The following is an 18,974-nucleotide window of genomic DNA, read 5'->3' on the forward strand; positions in this document are numbered from 1 at the left end:
AAAAAAGTTTACACTTAGAAAAAATCCTGTAAAATTATACATTTGTAATATCTTGAAGATTTTTCCACATTTTAACATTGGTACAGATCCATTTAAGCAAATGACGATATAACTGTCGAAAAATATTTCCGCTTGAGTGAGCACCACTTGCTTTTGAAAAGTTAGTGAAAAATGATTTGCGCAGAACTTTGAAATAGTTATGCGAATAAAAGTAGACCTTAATCATGAATAACACGTGGAATTTAGCTAGTAAAATTGATTTGAAGATATCTTTTACCCTTTTAACTTGTTTCCTTGCCCAAACCACTTCGAGGAGTGCATTGCGCCCCACACACCGAGGCCATCGTGACGATATTTGCTTTACACCGAGCTGTGATTTACATAAAATGGCTTAGGCTTGATTTTCATTTTGTTAATCATTGTCAAGCTTGGGAAAAGTGTGGCGAAACAAGTATTAAATGAAAAATGAAATGTAAACCCACTTTAAATGATAAAAACTTAGTGGGAAAAATGCTAGAGATGTCTGATATAAACTTTTGTTCAGATTTAGTTATGTCCTCAGATCCAGCTGGCACAAAAAGGGTAAAGGTTGTGTTTACTAAGTGTTGAAATTTCAATTTGGGTGGCAAAATTGTTAGAAAATGCTTGAATGTATCCGTTTAATTTCAATTGACTATTTAAAAGTACAAGGGAAATGTAAGAGAAATATTTCGCAGGGTAAGTTTGATTTCGCCCTTTCCCCTTGACACAGCGTACAAACGAGCATTTCTGCGCAAACAGATTTCTGCGAGCTATACAAAAATGGACAGTGCTCACTCAAGTGTGATATTCTGTCAAAACTTTTACTTTCATTGGATAGATGAGACCCAAACCTAAGATTATATGTGAAAAAATTACCCATATGTTGTATATTTTTTTAATTCCCAACGCTTTTTCAAAGTGTAAACTTTTTTTTGATACGCACTGTACAACACTTTGCAATGTTATCCCCATTGTACATTTTCTTCAAATTATTTGTGGACTTTGCAAACTTACATTAGGTGGTTTCAGACCGCCTCGAAGTTGGTCAGTTCCAGGTATTCTCCGATCAGGAAATTTACCCCGATCAGAAAATACTAGGTGTTTTGGTAATGTGAAAGCAAACTACGCGTAATTTCCCCGAAAGAAAATACCCGCTAAATAGTAGGTACTTGGCGAAATTACGAGAACTTTCATGGGGATTTCTCCAAGGTCGCAGGTATTTTGGCAATGTGAAAGCAATTTACGGGAACTTTTAGCCCAGCGTGTCGTTGGGCGCGGGCGCCGTGGCTGGCTGCTGGGCTAGTGGTTTTGAATCTCGCGCCTTGCCTGCTAATTAGACCATACTGCGCATGCTCCTAACTTCAGGAATTTATCCCGAAGTGTATGTTTCGGGGCGGTGTGAATGCAGGAATCATTAATGGGTATTTTTTAGCATAAAACTGTTCTCGTAATTTAACGGGGATTCTTGTGATCGAGGCGGTTTGAAACCGCCTATTGAGGCTCCATGTAGCATACATGTATATGAATGATCCGAGGCTTGCAAGTATTCATAAAATTATGAAATACAGGTGTGGTTTATGTGTTCCAATCTGCGCTTGTTTTTCATGCAAACGTTGCATATTTTAGCAGAGATTTACTTTGTCTGGGACAAGTTTGTTCTGCCTTTTCTGGAACATTTGCAGTGTCTGACCTTTACTTCTTGACCCAGAACATACCTTGACCTCTTGTGTAACTATGGGAACTAGTTGATTTTAATTGTGAACAGAAAACCGTTTTGTAGCTGCTAAAAAATATAAAACCTCCATTCTCAACTTAACAAAAGTCGTTGTCTTGTATTGTTAAAGAATAAAAAATTTGATTTTTTTTTATATACAACAAACCCTTCATTGAACATTTGGGAATTACTTGAATGATATTAAGTTGCATGATCTAGGTGCCTTAATTTTTCTTAATAAAAATTACAGGTTTGATAATGATTTGAATAATTAGGCCATATTTTCTGATTTCAACATTAAAAACTTTTTCAAAGTTACCAGGGTAATGAAAGACTAGTTTAAACAATTTTTATTTTTCAAACTCAAACAGATGCACTCTGAATAACATCCAATCCAATATGACAATATAATAGGCAAAGTACATGATCATTTTCAAGAAAAATTCAGATTTTTAATATTTCATCCACATGATGGCATAAAAAAAACATTTGAGGTGTTGAGAGTTTGACTGACTGGCATAAAACAAAGTAGATAATGTGTTTTCTTTTTACCACCCTTTCCAGCATCTATTATAAAAGTTTTATTTTCTCATATTTAGAGGTTGGTAGAGTTCAAAACGATATCCCTGGTATTATCATCAATTTGTTTTCATGTGAACCTAGTGCTAATTGATGAGTTTAACTCAGTATGAATAAATCCAATGATGTGTGTTTAGTATTGTCGCTCACTGTTGTTTTTAAGAATAACATATATTGTCTGAGTCAGCATTACTGGTACTGGTAAAAAATGAAACCAACAGATACTTTGTTGACGCCCAGTTTTCAGATCCCTAACACAATTTTGTGATCATGTCAACCAGTTCAGTAAATTGAATTTGTTGAGATTATATTATATCAATAATCTGTTTTTTTTTTTTTTTTTTACTTGGAAATGATATTACATTTGGCCCTTTACATGTAGATGGTTTACAAATACAGGTCTATCTCAAAGTTTCATATTGTACTATCAATGAGAAGCAGGTATGTCCCGGGGGGGCCACTTCCATTGACGAGTGGATACCATGCGCGACCACGGGGTCTCGAAAAGCACCCTAAACACGTATTTTCCATGTTCTGAAAATGCACCCCTTAACAAGTATAAGTATTGGCGTCTCAAACCCTACCCTTAAAAAGTATTGGAAACAAAACTATACTCTTGGCAAGTATTCCCTGAAATGAACCCCTAAACAAGTACAGCGATATTTTATTGTTGTGTCACGGGTCCGTCGGTCGTAGTTTACCTAATTTACACACCATTTGGTTTATAGTACGACCCCATCTTCCTCACCTCGCGCAAATCGGGACTCTAAACACGTAGTGTTGGGGCAAAAAGGACATCCTTTATACGACATTTTAATTTTGTTTTATCATCCCCGCAAATTTGACCCTAAACACGTAGCTTTCCTAGCGAAATAGATACCCTTTTTTCATTATTTTAGTGTTTTTGACACCCTTATCACGTTACGTACGTAACGTGCCCTATCTTGAAAAAGACATCCTTTTTACATGTTTTTTTGGTCGCGCATGGTATCCACTCGTCAATGTAAGTGGCCCCCCCCCCCCCCCCCCCCCGGGAGGTATGTTTAGTTTGTAAAAAGTTTGAATTTGAAACCAATATTTGAAACATTACAATCTTTTTAAAAAAATGTAACTTATTTTTTTTCTTCAATATGTGAGGGGCTACTAGAGTTGAAATTGGTGGAGTCAAGTTGTTATATTAAGACTATTTTAGAACAGAATAGAAAAAAATCAATTTGATGTACCAATCTTCAAATTATTTTAGAAATACAGTGTACATGTCATGTATGCCTGTGGGTCTAAATACATGTACATGTAGCTCTACATTTTCCAGAAGGTACTGTTCACAGGAATAGCTACAAGTATTTCTTATTTATTTGATTTTAAAATTTGTAATTTAATTTTTGTCTTAATTGAGAAAGCTTGGGTTTTATGCCTAGTAGATTTTTTTTTTTACTCTGCTTATATTTAACCAGTTATGATGCACTTTCCGAGCTAGATCCCTGGAGGTAAATACTATATTAACCTTCATTGATGCTTACATATACATACAGCATATCAAATGTTCATTGTCAACCATAATGTTATCTTTTTCTCATGAGTGTCGTAATAGATAAAGTGCATGAACCAGCTCTTAAAACATGGATTTGATATGTTAACAGCTCTAGTTATTTCAGAGGGTGTGTTTTTAGGATGACATTGAGAGTTCATGTAACCTGGCTCCTAGGATTAATGGGAACTGTGCATGAGTCATCACCAGACAGCAAAGGTCATAGGTCAAACCCATTCTGGTTCCACATCATCTTGCAATGTACAGTAGCTCATGCTTCATCAGAGCTATTACAGAGCACAAAGCTTGGCAGAGGATGCAGCGATATCGTCTTTGCTGTCATGCAAACTGTAGCGATACAGTATGTCTGATTCAGTGAGACTATCAATGGCTGAAGAGCAGTTACCGCCTACATATCAACAAGTCCGGTGGCAGTTTTTCATATGTAATCTGCACTGAATCTTTAGTCGATTAAAAAATCAGGGGGGTGTTTCACAAACATTTAAGTGTGACTTAGAGTCGCACTTAAATGCCAAAGCGTACATGATATGAAAGTAACGCGCGATCTTATTGATCAATACGCAGTAGTGCGCGTCCTCTTGGCATAATCTGACCTATGCGGTCATGCCTTTTATACCGCACGTAACTAGACATTTAAGTGGGACTCTAAGTCATACTTAAATCTTTGTGAAAACCCTCCAACAGGATATAGGGTATAGAGGGTGGGTGCTTTGCACAGTTTCCAGTGTGTAGTCTTGCCGTATCAGACGGATAATTCAAATTATATATAATTGCTATATTGTTGCAATCTCTGCCTAGATTAATGGGTTACATCAGCTCAAGTTTGTTCAATCCTGAGATTCTCAAATTCACATAATAGTTTGCTATTTTACACATATTGGTATAAAGTTTACATGGAATTGCAATCTCCAGAGAAAGTCAACAAAAATTTTCACTGATTGCATCTCCATTACAAGTAATCTTGAAATATTGGCGGATCAGAAATAGCAGGATAAATTTAAAACTTGGGCTGGTGCAGAATAGATCTTAAAATTGTGTGAGCCTGGATCCAGTATCTCATTTTGGGTTGTTTTTCAGAAATCATTTTGTGGGATTGTTATTCAAGGCAGAGCTCTGCCCCGGAATATGAAACAGAAAATTTGTTAGAATTGTCATATCTAGGTCATACACCCCTCCTCGACCTGTCTGTGATAGCTTTGTGAAAAACAAGATTAAAGAGATTTTAGAAGTAGCATATGGAATTCCTGATTTAAAACTTACCAGTAGTTTTCTAAATTTAGATTTTGGGTATGCCCTTAACATGTGAAACTCGTACACTGTAAAAATTATAAATGAATTTCTTTCAACTGTGCGAGCTTTGTTTGATATTAGTCGTGAACATTCAGTAACTTTCTGCAGTATCAAAGTTCGCACTTTATTTCATTTCATTTAGATATAATTTGTATTTCTTTATTTTACGAGTCTGGAAATACATGCAGCTTCCTTCAAGTGTGTTTTTTTAAGTCTTATATTTTGTTGATGTAATCGGTTACTTGTACAAGAAAGGGAAGACAAGTCCGTAAATTCTATTCTAAACCTTATAAGTTTTGAACCAACTCCTTCATGTTGAATATTTTCAGTAAAATGGTAGGGTGTACATGATGTGTTAGTGCTAAGCAGACAATGTAACAAGGCTGCCGTCTGTTTTTCATCTTGCTGGCATTGTTGGTGATGCCCGCCCCTACTGTTAAGTAAACTTGACTTTCGGTCTCAATACTTTGACCTCCACCCCCTGTTTATACATGCATGGACATTTAAACCCAGCCCAGAGCTGGCTTTAAGTATGAAATGAAAACCAGATTTAAATCACTTGCCTACAATTATAAAGAGAATAAAAAGAAACTCCAAGAGTATGCTGCACAGTTTAATATTGAACAATGTAAATTATCACTGAGTCTGTAATTTACTTTTTTAAGAATGTGATCATGGATATAAGACTGATGATCATGTAAAAAAATAGTCTATCACTTTTATCGTAGATATTGTCAGATTTTCTTACCCTGTTCCTATTCACATGACTGACTTTGATGTCATAAGATTTGTGACTGAATGTCAGCTCCACGCTGAGATCAAATCTCAGAGTTACATGATTTGACTAAATAAAACTAACAACTTTTCTTTAATAATTTGAGTGAAGTCATTTGGAATTGTATATTTATCAAGAGAGATCTCAGTGAATATTGCATCTAGCTGACAAAACATAATCTTAGTGGAGCGTCGTGGCCCAGTGGATTAGTCTCCGGACTTTGAAACAGATGGTCGTGGGTTCAAATCCCAGGCATGGCATAATTTCCTTCAAGGAATTCATCCACTGTGTGCTGCACTCGACCCAGTTGAGGTAAATGGGCATGAAGAAATTCCTCAAAAAGCTGTGTGCACCTGTAAAAGGTAGCCTAGCTTAGCCAGGTAATAATAATAGCAGGGCCCGCTGGGAGAACAGTTTTCGGAACTGAAGTGGCTACCCTGGGTAAATATACCGTCATTATTATTATAAACTCATGTATAAGATTTTTAACATCCATGGATTACACAAGGTATTATACATTAAATGTTTTATACTTGAAGTAGATTGTATAAAATGTTGTTTGAATATCCTCAATCTGACAAGTTATAGATAAAAGTAAGTCTAGTCTTACTGAATTCCATGACGTTTTCCCATTTTATCCTTTCAGGTATTCCCTTCCACATACTGAACAAAGATCATTATGGAGCCATGTTGTATCCCCCTGAGTCTCATCATCCATTGAAAGAAGAAGTAGAACAGATGTTACATACTAAACTAGAAACTATGTGTAAGTTTATTACATGAATGAATGACTACGACTTGTTTGCATAATATTGTCACAAAGGAGTAACACTTAATTTGAGGGAAGTGGGATGATTGTTTAAATGTAGTACGATTTACCTTTGATTGTTTCTTTTAAATATTTGCTTTTCTGAAAATAACTTGGCTGTTATTACTGCAAGATAATTTCATGCAAATTTCATCATTTTCTTCATAAGGGTCATAATCATCATCATCATGATTATAATGATAATCATCATTATCGTTGTCGTCGTCATTATCATCATCATCATTATTATCACAGTCGCTATAGCCTATCTACTTTCTTATCATCATCACCATCGCTATTTTCATCATCATTATCATTATCAATATTGTCATCATTATCTTCATCATCATATTTACCATCTTTATTATCATCTTAACCATCTTCATAATTATATTTATCATTATTTTAATATCTTCACATCTTTAACATATTGTCACCTTCACAATCATCAGTATCATTATCACTGTAATTTATTATCATGAATAGATCTTGATTACATCATATTTCTGCATCAGTTGTATGTTCTGACAGACAAACTGTCAATTTCAAGAACTTTGCAAGCAATATTTAATAAATTACATGTATTTGAAAGTAATGTCAGGCAATATTATATAAAGCACAGACCTCACAATCATTTTTACTAATAAGCATATTTGATGTACCGGTATGTTGAGAAAACCCAGAGCACAAAATCATTTTTACTAATAAGCATATTTGATGTCCCGGTATGTTGAGAAAACGCAGAGCACAAGATTATGTTTTCATCTGTGAAGAATCTGGATAAGAGAGTTTCCATTAGATATCAAGGACAAGATGCTACAATTCATCAGTCATTTGAGAGCTATTCCTCACTATCTCTGTATTTTTTTCTCATTGGTAGTGGAAGATTACACTCCGATGGCGACGTCACCTTACATCACATTACCAGAGGAGAAACCAGCAAATAAGATGGGTTTTGATGAGATTTATCTTGTCAATCTTGAGAGGAGACCTAGTAGAAGACTTCGCATGCAAGCAGCTCTTAAACTACTAAGAATTGATTTCAAACTTTGGAATGCTGTAGATGGCAAGTGAGTAGATTATATTATGTGACTGTAATTATGACTTGAAATGTTTAAAGAGGAATAAACTGAAGCTGTCTTCATGTATGAAGCCTTGTAATCAGGGGTTGATCCAGGTTGTATCAGGAAGGTGGGGGTGGGGGGTGAACGAAAAGATTGACAAGCAAAAATAAATATTATCTCCATGAGTTCACAGGGGGCATTTTCTTGTGATTTCTATTTGACAAGCAACAAAAGTCCTGAAAATGTGGGAGGAACAAATCATGTCCCTCTTGATTGGCACCCGACTCTTTAATGTGTTCTGTTAACAAATTATTGGTACTTGATATCTGTACATCTAGGCTAAGAATAGTATGTGATTACCTTGAAGCGCGTTCCATTCACTAATATGTAATATTCGCTTCATGATTTTTTTCTCCAAGTTTTTATGTAGGCCTATGTTTTGAAATATTATTTTGATTCAGGCTATTATCACCTGATATGCTGAGAGAGATGGGTATTGATATGTTACCAGGCTACGCTGATCCTTACTGGGGAAGAGTACTCACCAAGGGAGAGATTGGTTGCTTTCTAAGCCATTACAACATATGGAAAGATGTAAGACCATTACCTTATACATTGTCCTTTACGTGTTTGTTCCCTATGCACCATATGGTTTTCATATTCTCTCATGTTTCACAAGCCATTACAATATATGGAAAGATGTAAGACCATTATACATTGAACTTTATTATATTGCATGTTGCTTCCCTATGCACCATATGGTTTTTGCAGTGTTTGATGTTTCACAAGCCATTACAACATAAGAGATATCATAGTATAAAATGGCAAAAAGAAGCTGCTGAAAACTGCTTATCTAATAAAAGAGAGCCAATGGAGTAAATTAGAAAGTCAAAAAGGGGCCTAAGCTTTCGATCCTAGCAGAATCTCCGACGAAGATTCTGCTAGGATCGAAAGCTTAGGCCCCTTTTTTACTTTATAGTATAAAATTAATAGTTCTTTGATGTATGTATGCCACATGTTTTTTGTTTTGTTCAAATGCTTTACGAGCCATTAAACATTTGAAAAGATACTAGACCATTTCCTTATACCCTTTCTTTGACTTGTTTATGTCATATCCATCAATGTGATATGATTACCATACTCCTATGAGATATTGTACATAATGCCCTATTGGGTAAGAAAATTGCAGTTAATATATTGTCCTTTTTTATTGGATTTAGCCAAAAAAGAAGCCTTAAAGCAAATTGTACATTATGTTGATGTATCATTCTTTGGCCCAGTGGAATATAAGGAAAGGAGTCCATTCATAAAAGATTGTGATGAGATTTCTATCTCCTTACATACTGACTTAAGATGCACCATTTTTAATCAAAATGTTATTGTTCTGCAATTAATCATACTATTACACAGATAACTTACTCTAGAAATATAATGACTAATTATTAATCATGTTATTATCTTTTTGTTGTATTTTACAGGTTGTGGAGAGAAACCTCTCACGAATCCTGATTTTCGAAGATGATATAAGATTTGGTGCTCGTTTTAAACCCCGTATGGCAAATATCATGGCTGAAGTTGCAGCAAGGAAACTAGAGTGGGATCTCATGTAACTTTGCCTACAATTTTTACACTTTTTATGCAGTGCATGTTTCTTTTAACACTTTTTATGCAGTGCATGTTTCTTTTAACACTTTTTATGCAGTGCATGTTTCTTTTAACACTTTATATGCAGTTCATGTTTCTTTTAACACTTTTTATGCAGTTCATGTTTCTTTTTACACTTTTTATGCAGTGCATGTTTCTTTTAACACTTTTTATGCAGTGTATGTTTCTTTTTACACTTTTTATGCAGTGCATGTTTCTTTTTACACTTTTTATGCAGTGCATGTTTCTTTTAACACTTTTTATGCAGTGCATGTTTCTTTTTACACTTTTTATGCAGTGCATGTTTCTTTTTACACTTTTTATGCAGTGAATGTTTCTTTTTACACTTTTTATCCAGTGCATGTTTCTTTTTACACTTTTTATGCAGTGCATGTTTCTTTTAACACTTTTTATGCAGTGTATGTTTCTTTTTACACTTTTTATCCAGTGCATGTTTCTTTTTACACTTTTTATGCAGTGTATGTTTCTTTTTACACTTTTTATGCAGTGCATGTTTCTTTTAACACTTTTTATGCAGTGTATGTTTCTTTTTACACTTTTTATGCAGTGCATGTTTCTTTTTACACTTTTTATGCAGTGCATGTTTCTTTTTACACTTTTTATGCAGTGTATGTTTCTTTTAACACTTTTTATGCAGTGCATGTTTCTTTTTACACTTTTTATGCAGTGTATGTTTCTTTTAACACTTTTTATGCAGTGCATGTTTCTTTTTACACTTTTTATGCAGTGAATGTTTCTTTTAACACTTTTTATGCAGTGCATGTTTCTTTTTACACTTTTTATGCAGTGCATGTTTCTTTTAACACTTTTTATGCAGTGCATGTTTCTTTTAACACTTTTTATGCAGTGCATGTTTCTTTTTACACTTTTTATGCAGTGCATGTTTCTTTTTACACTTTTTATGCAGTGAATGTTTCTTTTTACACTTTTTATCCAGTGCATGTTTCTTTTTACACTTTTTATGCAGTGCATGTTTCTTTTAACACTTTTTATGCAGTGCATGTTTCTTTTAACACAAGTTCACTGGTATACTGGTAATAAAAGATGAATATTCTACTTGATTATCTCAAACGAGAATAAAAAGCACATAGCTTTCAATCCCTTTCAAAGGCTCATCCATGAAAATAGGCCTAGGTTCCCTACTTCATTTAATTTGAATTCAAGAACTTATTATGTTTGTCAATCTTTTTTTCAGATATGTTGGACGTAAGATCCTAAATATGAAGGGAGAGAAGTTCTTGGAGGGGTCAAGCCAGATTGTGAAGCCGAGCTACTCCTATTGGACGTTGAGCTACATGCTAACACAAGAGGGCGCTAAGAAGTTATTAGCTCAGGAGCCACTCGGGAAGATGGTTCCGGTTGATGAATTCTTACCTATCATGTTTGATAGACATCCAGAGTAAGTTAGGATTAGATAGATAGATAGATAGATAGATAGATAGATAGATCAATAGATTTTAGATAGATAGATAGATAGATAGATAGATAGATTTTAGATAGATAGATAGATCGATAGATATTAGATAGATAGATATATATTAGATAGATAGATAGATAGATATTAGATAGATAGATATTAGATAGATAGATATTAGATAGATAGATATTAGATAGATAGATATTAGATAGATAGATAGATAGATAGATATATAGATAGATAGATAGATAGATAGATAGATAGATAGATAGATAGATAGATAGATAGATAGATAGATAGATAGATAGATAGATAGATATTAGATAGATAGATAGATATATAGATAGATAGATGGATGGATGGATAGATTGAGGGATGGATAGATAGATAGATATATAGATATATATTAGATAGATAGATAGATATTAGATAGATAGATAGATATTAGATAGATAATAGATAATAGATAGATAGATAGATGGATATGATTTAATTCATCAGTCTGATTTTTTATTTTATTAAAATTATTTAGTTCCTAGGTATAGGAACATTTTGTCAAACAAACCAGTCATTTTTTCCAGAAAATGAATAATTTGAATCCTTAATTGATCAGGCTATTTTCCAATATATGGCTCTATAAAATATATTTGCAATAGCTTAGTTTTTTTTGTTCATATAAGGTGCAGACATGACAGACAAGTTGTTTAAAAAGCCATGAGAATATTTCAAATGTGTATATCATGCAATACATAATTTATAAAACTACAAATCTCATATTTCTGTATGGAATTTAGTGCAAACTTCAACAAAGTCTTTCTGTTAATTTGTCTTGTTTTATGAGAATACCAACATAATGTCATTGTGGAAATTTACATTTGTAACAAAGCCTTTTACTGGAGCACTTCACCTTCTTTTCAGTACATTTCATTTGTGGGTTGGTGTCAAGTTAGAGGAGGACAGAGTCATGGGGATTATCTCCTGTCCTTTCCTCCTTCCTGTGCTTCAATACCTTAGTAATATACATGTACTCAAAAAAGCAATAAAATCATAATAAACTTGCTGACGTTTGAAGACATTTACCTTCAATTGACCCATCAACTTGATGAGTCATATAGCAACAAGAAATGTCATGTGCTATTTGGACATGACCTAAACCTTGTTTCACCCATCTTGAATTTCTGAATATGAATATGAAGCCATTTTAAAGCTTTAGTAAATGGTCAATAATGTGAAGTCTACTTGAGTATCATATAACATTCAATCATACATGTTAAATGTAATGGTTATTAACGTTTTAATAGCTTCTGTTTCTCATTGAAAGTTTGAATTTAGAATTTTGGATATCTAGCAAATTCTTTTGGTTCTATTTGTCAACTATGTAATTCATCTTTCAAATTTAGTAATTTGTTACCTGAAAATTACATACAAAGACCATATCCTGAAATTTTCAGCCCACTCCATACCTGAGAAGTGGTTTTATATCAAATCAAAAAAATTTGTTGTTATGTGTAGTTTGATAATTTTGATGAGATGCCCAATGAAAACAAATTTAATTAAAATCATCCTCACTATTACAAACACTTTTAGGACAAACGTGCTAGTAGTAATGAAGTGGAGAAGTGGAAGACATTTTTTTTAGGAGGCTTATCAATATTTAAGAGAGGCTTTAGTGCTATATTGGAATAGAAGTTGATTCATCCTGTGATCTGTTGAACATTATCATGGTCTAGTGGTTCAGGCTCTTACCTTTCAAATAGTGGGTCATGGGTTTTCATCCCAGCAATAATGATTGTTGTTTTTATTGATATTTCCAGGGATGATTGGCTAGAAAAGTATGAACCTCGTGACCTGAAAGCCTTCTCAGTTGATCCTCTCATGGTCTCACCCACACATTACACCGGTGAGAAGAACTACTTCAGCGACACTGAGACATCAAGCATATGGGAGGAGGTTGAGAAGGGTAGGAACGGTAAACCGAGTGTGGCTCAGAAGAATGAAACAACCACCGAAAGCAAGCTGCAGAAGGATCAGACACCAAGCGAGGGGGTGAAGCATTCAGAAAGCCGTAAAGATACCCCTAATGAATTTAATCAGATTACTCCGGGGTCAGGCCAAAATGGTATGGACAATGGACAAAAGCATTCAGGTCGTGATGAGTTATGACACCAATAATCAGCACCCTCTATGTCAGTGTATTTATATTCAGCAACAGGTGGTCTTTTATCAGCTGTTTTGTAATGTACCATGTTATGTCTGCATTGGATACAGTATGTATCTTTAGACAGTCATTCTTGTTTTCATTTAACTTTTGAATGAACTCAGTAACATTTCACCTCGGCCTGTCATCATCCTTTTTCTACTTCTGTTGACATATAAATAATAGATATATAATTTTCCAAGTATTAATCAAAATTTTCCCTCAATTCCATAATGGAAGTTTATTGATAAGTTTTTTAAACATTAAAGTCCATAGCCAATTAAACATGAATAATTTTGTGCATTTGATTCTGAACTAATGTTTTAAAATCAAACCTCATGAACTTTTATATACAATGTACATGTAAGTGCACTGATATTCAAACATATGCAATATTTTTATGGAAATGAAATATTGGAAATATGAACTGGATGCAATTTTTTCAATTGATTTTTTTGTTTATGAACAACTACAAAATATAGATATAAATAGAAATCTTAAATCACTACAAGTACCATCCTGCATCATCACCACTGAAATTCCCAGCTACATCCTGGTGCCCTTTGATATCTTTGATAGAAAACTTGTATTGAAGACATAACCGACCTGCAGTTGCTACATATAGGAATGTTTTGCAGATTGTTTTATCAAGGAGTTCCCCACCTAACTATTTGTATTTCACCTTTTAAATGATCTAGTATTGTCATGTGCCACCTAAAAGTATTTAATTCTGTCATATCAGTGATATTATATGTATTAGGTTCAAGTAGGGAATTATATTCAAATATTAGAATTATCCAAATTGGCCTTCTGCTTATGAGAAACAGAATGTCATTTTCCACTCTTTAAATACCTGTGGGTGTTTCATAAAGCTGTTCGTAAGATAAGAGCGACTTTAAGATCGACTGGTGATCCTTTCTTTTGGTAAACGGTATACACCATTGGCGATGGTTTAGTGCGTAAGAAAGATTCACTAGTCGTTCTTAAAGTCGCTCTTAACTTACGAACAGCTTTATAAAACGGCCCCCTTGGTCCAATAATATTCATAATATTTAAATCATGAAGAAGCTATGTATCACAGGAAATAAGTATTATTGTACATATTGAAGTTGAAGTCTTCAAATTTAAGGCTCTATTGGAGGATATTGGGGACTTGGACAGACTCTGCAACGGGCTTTCCAATTCTCATATTGAAGAGCTAATAGCATGAGTGTTCCAAATAGAAGTATCGTTCAAATACTTTTTCCATGAACTTTCAAACTGGTTGATTATTATTCATTCCCCAGGCATAGTTGCAAGGCCCATATATAGAAATGATATAGATAATAATATAGGATGCTCAAGATGCTCCTATAAGTGAAAGTGAAGAAGTGACATTGTTCAAAATGGCATTTTCTGTTTATTATTAATGACTATGAATTTGACCTCGATTTGGAGACAGATGTAAAACAAAACAAAAAAAAGGCTGAGGATAACTGGTGCTATAGTTTGAATATGATTTCAATCATTTTTTTTTTCCATTGTGAATGACAGTCTGTTATACAATGTCTGAATGACCATCCATGAATGTAATACATGTGCATCTTTAGCAGTACATACTGTGCAGTACTGTATCTTAAAGCAAACATTGTGTGTGCTAATCTATCTATGCATCTCATCTTGTACAAATATGCAAACTTACTTACTCATGCTGCGTGTATCTCTCAATATATTGCTCATTTATAATAAATGTAGACAATGTTGAGTTAGAATAGTTTCAGTGTGAGGCATTTAAGTTGCCTGGATGTAGTGGACAAATCTTTGCAACAGTAGTTTAAATCAAGCTACATGTACAACTGTTTCCTTTACCTAATATCGATCAGTTTTGTTAATGCATGTAGGAAACGCAACACTATATGCCCAACCTTGGTCACTGATGTATTGACATAATTCATGACGCACACAAAATACTTCCAATATCTGGCACGGATATTGGTGGCATACAATAAATATCTCTCTTTATATTTTAGAAAGGGGCAAAATCACTAGTTTTAAGTTCCATTAGCTTCCATTCACTGCCATAACCCAATATAAAAATGCCATTATTTACATCCCTCACTTTGACCAGTTGGCGTGCAGCTTATTTTTAACTTGTGTATACAATATAGATGCCATGCATGTACTGCTGATGGTAGAACTGTATGTCTTTTGTCAACAGAGGGAGACAGATAAACTTTAAATATGAATTCAGAACTTGACTGTACATTTACACATTGCTTATTAATAGCTGTAAATACTTTGTTATAACATAGAATTGTAGTATAGGAAACTTTTTAAATCTGTCATAGTGCATTATATATATAGTGATTGGTAGATTCAAAACACAAAAGTAATATTCCTGCTTATTTAACCATTGCCTATTGTGTTGCTTTATAAAGTTTTCCTGAAGTTAAATTTTACAATTTTTTTAATTAAAAAAAATTAAAAGTGCTATTCACTTGGGCAAACATTTCCAATTGAATATGTTTTCATCACCAGAATGAATTATGTAAGATTTACTCATCAGTGGGATCTACAATCACGATATTGAAAATGACTTTTGTATAATCTTTTAGTGCTATGTTTTAGAATACATACGCTGTATTTTTTCAAAGTACATTAAGTGAACTGTAGAAAGGATAAATATAAAGCAGAGAAAATGATTAATTTCATTCCAAAGTGTTTCAAAAAATGATATCGTTAGTTACAAAGGGCATTAAGAAGTATATAAGATTTTAAAAAAAAGTATCATGTTTGAGTAACTTTTCCTGTAATGGTTTTAAACTCACCGACACACAAATAATGGCTTTTGAAATTAATAATTTATTATGTATGATCTTTATTTGACCCCTCTTTAATCTGTTTCTGATTGGAACAGGTTGTCCCTGTACAAAGTCTATGGGAATTACAGAATTCAGTTGTCAATTGGTTAATATAAACCATTATAGGCAGAGAGAGTGTCCTCTTATGTGCCTTTTGTTATTCCAATCTTAATGTAAAATATTTGTGTGCCTTATTATATAGTTGATGGTGAACATGTTTTATAGGTTGTATTATTACTAAGTGAAGTAACAGATAATATTGTTTTATATAAAATGTTTTGTAGATAAATGTGAAGTTCTCTATTGAAATATCTTCTTTTTTTATCAGGCCTGCGAATCCTAGATATTTGTCAGATTTAGTGATATTTTAAGCTCAAATTAGAGGATAAGATACTTGATATTTTTCTTTTCTTTATAGGTGCACCATGCACATTTAAACTGTCGTTTGGGACCTTTTTGTTATTCCTTTAGGGCTGTATTGAATTGTTACCATTTTAACATCAGGAGATTTTATTTTAAAGCAAATAAACTTATTTTCCTTCTTTTCTTATATAATTTAGATTTTCACTCACAAATTAAGGTGATTTATGTCACAAAGCATTTGACAAGCAAAGAAGAAAAAAAATTCCTCACTTTCATTCGCCTGCCCAACATTTTCCACTCATATACTCTGTAAGGCTCTCAAAAAAGGGGGGGGGGGCGCAGGCCTGATGTTCGCACCCCCCCCCCCCCCCTCCACTTCATTCGCCACTGGTAGTCCAATCTGTTAGGTATAACAATCCTGGCATGCCGCAATTATATATAAAAAAATGTTTTTGAATAAAAATGGAGGTGGATGTATGAGGTTGGAATACTTTTAGAAGTTACATATTTCACTATATATTTGCCATACTTGCCATTGAATATCAATCATTCTTTCTAATATTCACACTATTTTCATTGTATTTACTGTTTCATGTCATCCCAATACAATTGGGAAATGTCACCCGCTAATTGATTACTCTGAAAAACACTCTCTTTTAAAACATCTTCTGGCTCTAAGTAAAGATTTGTCACAAACACAAAAATTTTTGCCTGTTTTGGTAAGCTTTCACTTGCATGCATGGTATCAGAAGATGCATGCTATCTTCATCAGAACTTTGTCAGGTGGCGTAGATGTTGATATAGCGTGATGTAGTATACAATTTGTGATTGTAAAATAGGAATGCTTTCTTTAGTCATCGCCCAATTCAGATAAACCTTTTAAGTGATCTGACACTTTGGAGAGCAATCGTTTATTTTACTAACTTTTGTTTTTTTGTGTCATATTTTTTCATAACCATACTAGACTGACATGTAGGTGTATGTAGGAATTAGTTTTGTGTATTGATATCTGGTTTTATTCACATTCTTTAAAAAAAGTGTTCTTTTTGCGTGGGCCAGTTATGGAGAAGACAGAAGTCTACCTTTGTCCCCCCAAAAAATTATATCATATTTGCTTGTATCATTGTAGAATTTCAATGTGGAAACTTTAAAAATGTTGTGCAACTTCCCTTCAACTTGGGAAAGCTGTTATGGTGCTACTTTTTTGATGATTTTAATTGTGAATTAACATTTCTGAAAAAGGATTTTTAATCAGTCCTTCAATCATAATTTATTAATCTTTATTTGTTATGTATTTCTTTATTTGCTGCAATGTACTTTGTCAGTAAATATTTGATTCATCATTCACCGTTTTGAATAGAAATGTGGACTAATGTTTGATGTATGATTTATTACTACAATGTGACAGACACAGTGTAACAGTTTTCATAATATGCGAAAACTTTTTAGATTTTTTAGATATCTTATTAAAATGTGTGCTACTTTGAGTAACTTGACTGTTTGCAAATTTTCCTTTTGTACAAGATTGTTGAGATTGAAAAAAAAATGGTAATAGCTCCCAATAATTGTATCTTCCTGATTTATTCGGGGTCTGTTTCATAAAAGACTTGTGATTTATTGTACCATGGTAACTGGGCACAGTAGCCAATCAAAATCAAGGTTTCCATGGCACAGTAGTAAACAATAATGGCAAAGTTACCATAACTGTAAGTCTTTATGAAGCATGCCCTGTTTTTCTACTTCCACATGATCCTCTTAATTTTATTTTCTTCAGACAACCATACACTCCCTTTTGAGAAGAAATATTGGTCTTTTGCATGTCTTTGAATCAAACTGTAATGTCCCTAGATAAAAGAAAAAACAATATTTTGGTGATAAGATGTTTTTTTTTCTTGCTCCATGTTTTTAGAATTCTTTTCCAGCCTACATCTGTCGCTTCTTGAATAACGTACAAAATTACACAGAAACTGGCTGGGGATAGGACTTTCACTGTAACAGCTTCCAAATATTGGAATAAGCCTCTTTCACTCAGGCAATCAACATCTCTCTCTTCATTTAAAAAGGGACTGAAGACATTTTTTTTCCAGTCCAGAGTTTTAGGATTACAAATTTCATTCTCTACGTGATGTGTTGTTTTGTTGTAAGCGCTTTGGGCCATTTTGGGAAAAGCACAGTTCATACATGTAAGTAATAATAATGATAATATCTTCTAGTTTAGATCACAATTAAGAACGTATCTCACATAAAAGGCCTAAAAATCTAGCTCTTATACATTGTTACCTGTTCATGTTACCTTGTGTTTTCCCTTTGTTCTGTCATCTTATAACATCACATTGATGTATATTGCTTGAAAAGTACTGCGTCAGTTCATTATGAAATATATCATGTACACACACATTGACCTCACAAACTCGTGTGCCAAATCACCCACATTATATTCCATGTTGATCTCACCCACAGTCATGCCCCCCACCCCTCACACTTTCAACTTATTATCCTATTATATCATGTCAAGCCCCAGAACTGTTTCCATACTCTTCTCTTCCTCAATATTTTATCATTTTGCTCATCCTTTTATTAATGCTGCTGATAATTTCTTCTTTCACTCCCGCCCTCCCTCTCATTTTCCCTGCCATTTACCTTTTCCTTTGCTTCTTGCCCTGTCTTGTGTTTTTTTTAAAACAAAAATCAC

General features: G+C 33.7%; 1 protein-coding gene across 1 annotated transcript; it reads left to right on the forward strand.

The window, feature by feature from the left end:
- The first annotated feature begins 6,535 nt into the window (after window positions 1-6,535).
- Window positions 6,536-17,773, forward strand: LOC129277560 (probable inactive glycosyltransferase 25 family member 3). Its single transcript, XM_064109909.1, has 6 exons — window positions 6,536-6,694; window positions 7,617-7,806; window positions 8,262-8,394; window positions 9,279-9,406; window positions 10,661-10,864; window positions 12,697-17,773. The coding sequence occupies exons 1-6, from the start codon at window positions 6,547-6,549 to the stop codon at window positions 13,043-13,045; spliced, it is 1,152 nt and encodes a 383-aa protein (XP_063965979.1). The 5' UTR covers window positions 6,536-6,546; the 3' UTR covers window positions 13,046-17,773.
- The last annotated feature ends 1,201 nt before the right edge of the window (window positions 17,774-18,974 follow it).

This window comes from Lytechinus pictus, chromosome 15 (assembly GCF_037042905.1).
Source record: "Lytechinus pictus isolate F3 Inbred chromosome 15, Lp3.0, whole genome shotgun sequence".
NCBI classification, from domain to species: Eukaryota; Metazoa; Echinodermata; class Echinoidea; order Temnopleuroida; family Toxopneustidae; genus Lytechinus; species Lytechinus pictus.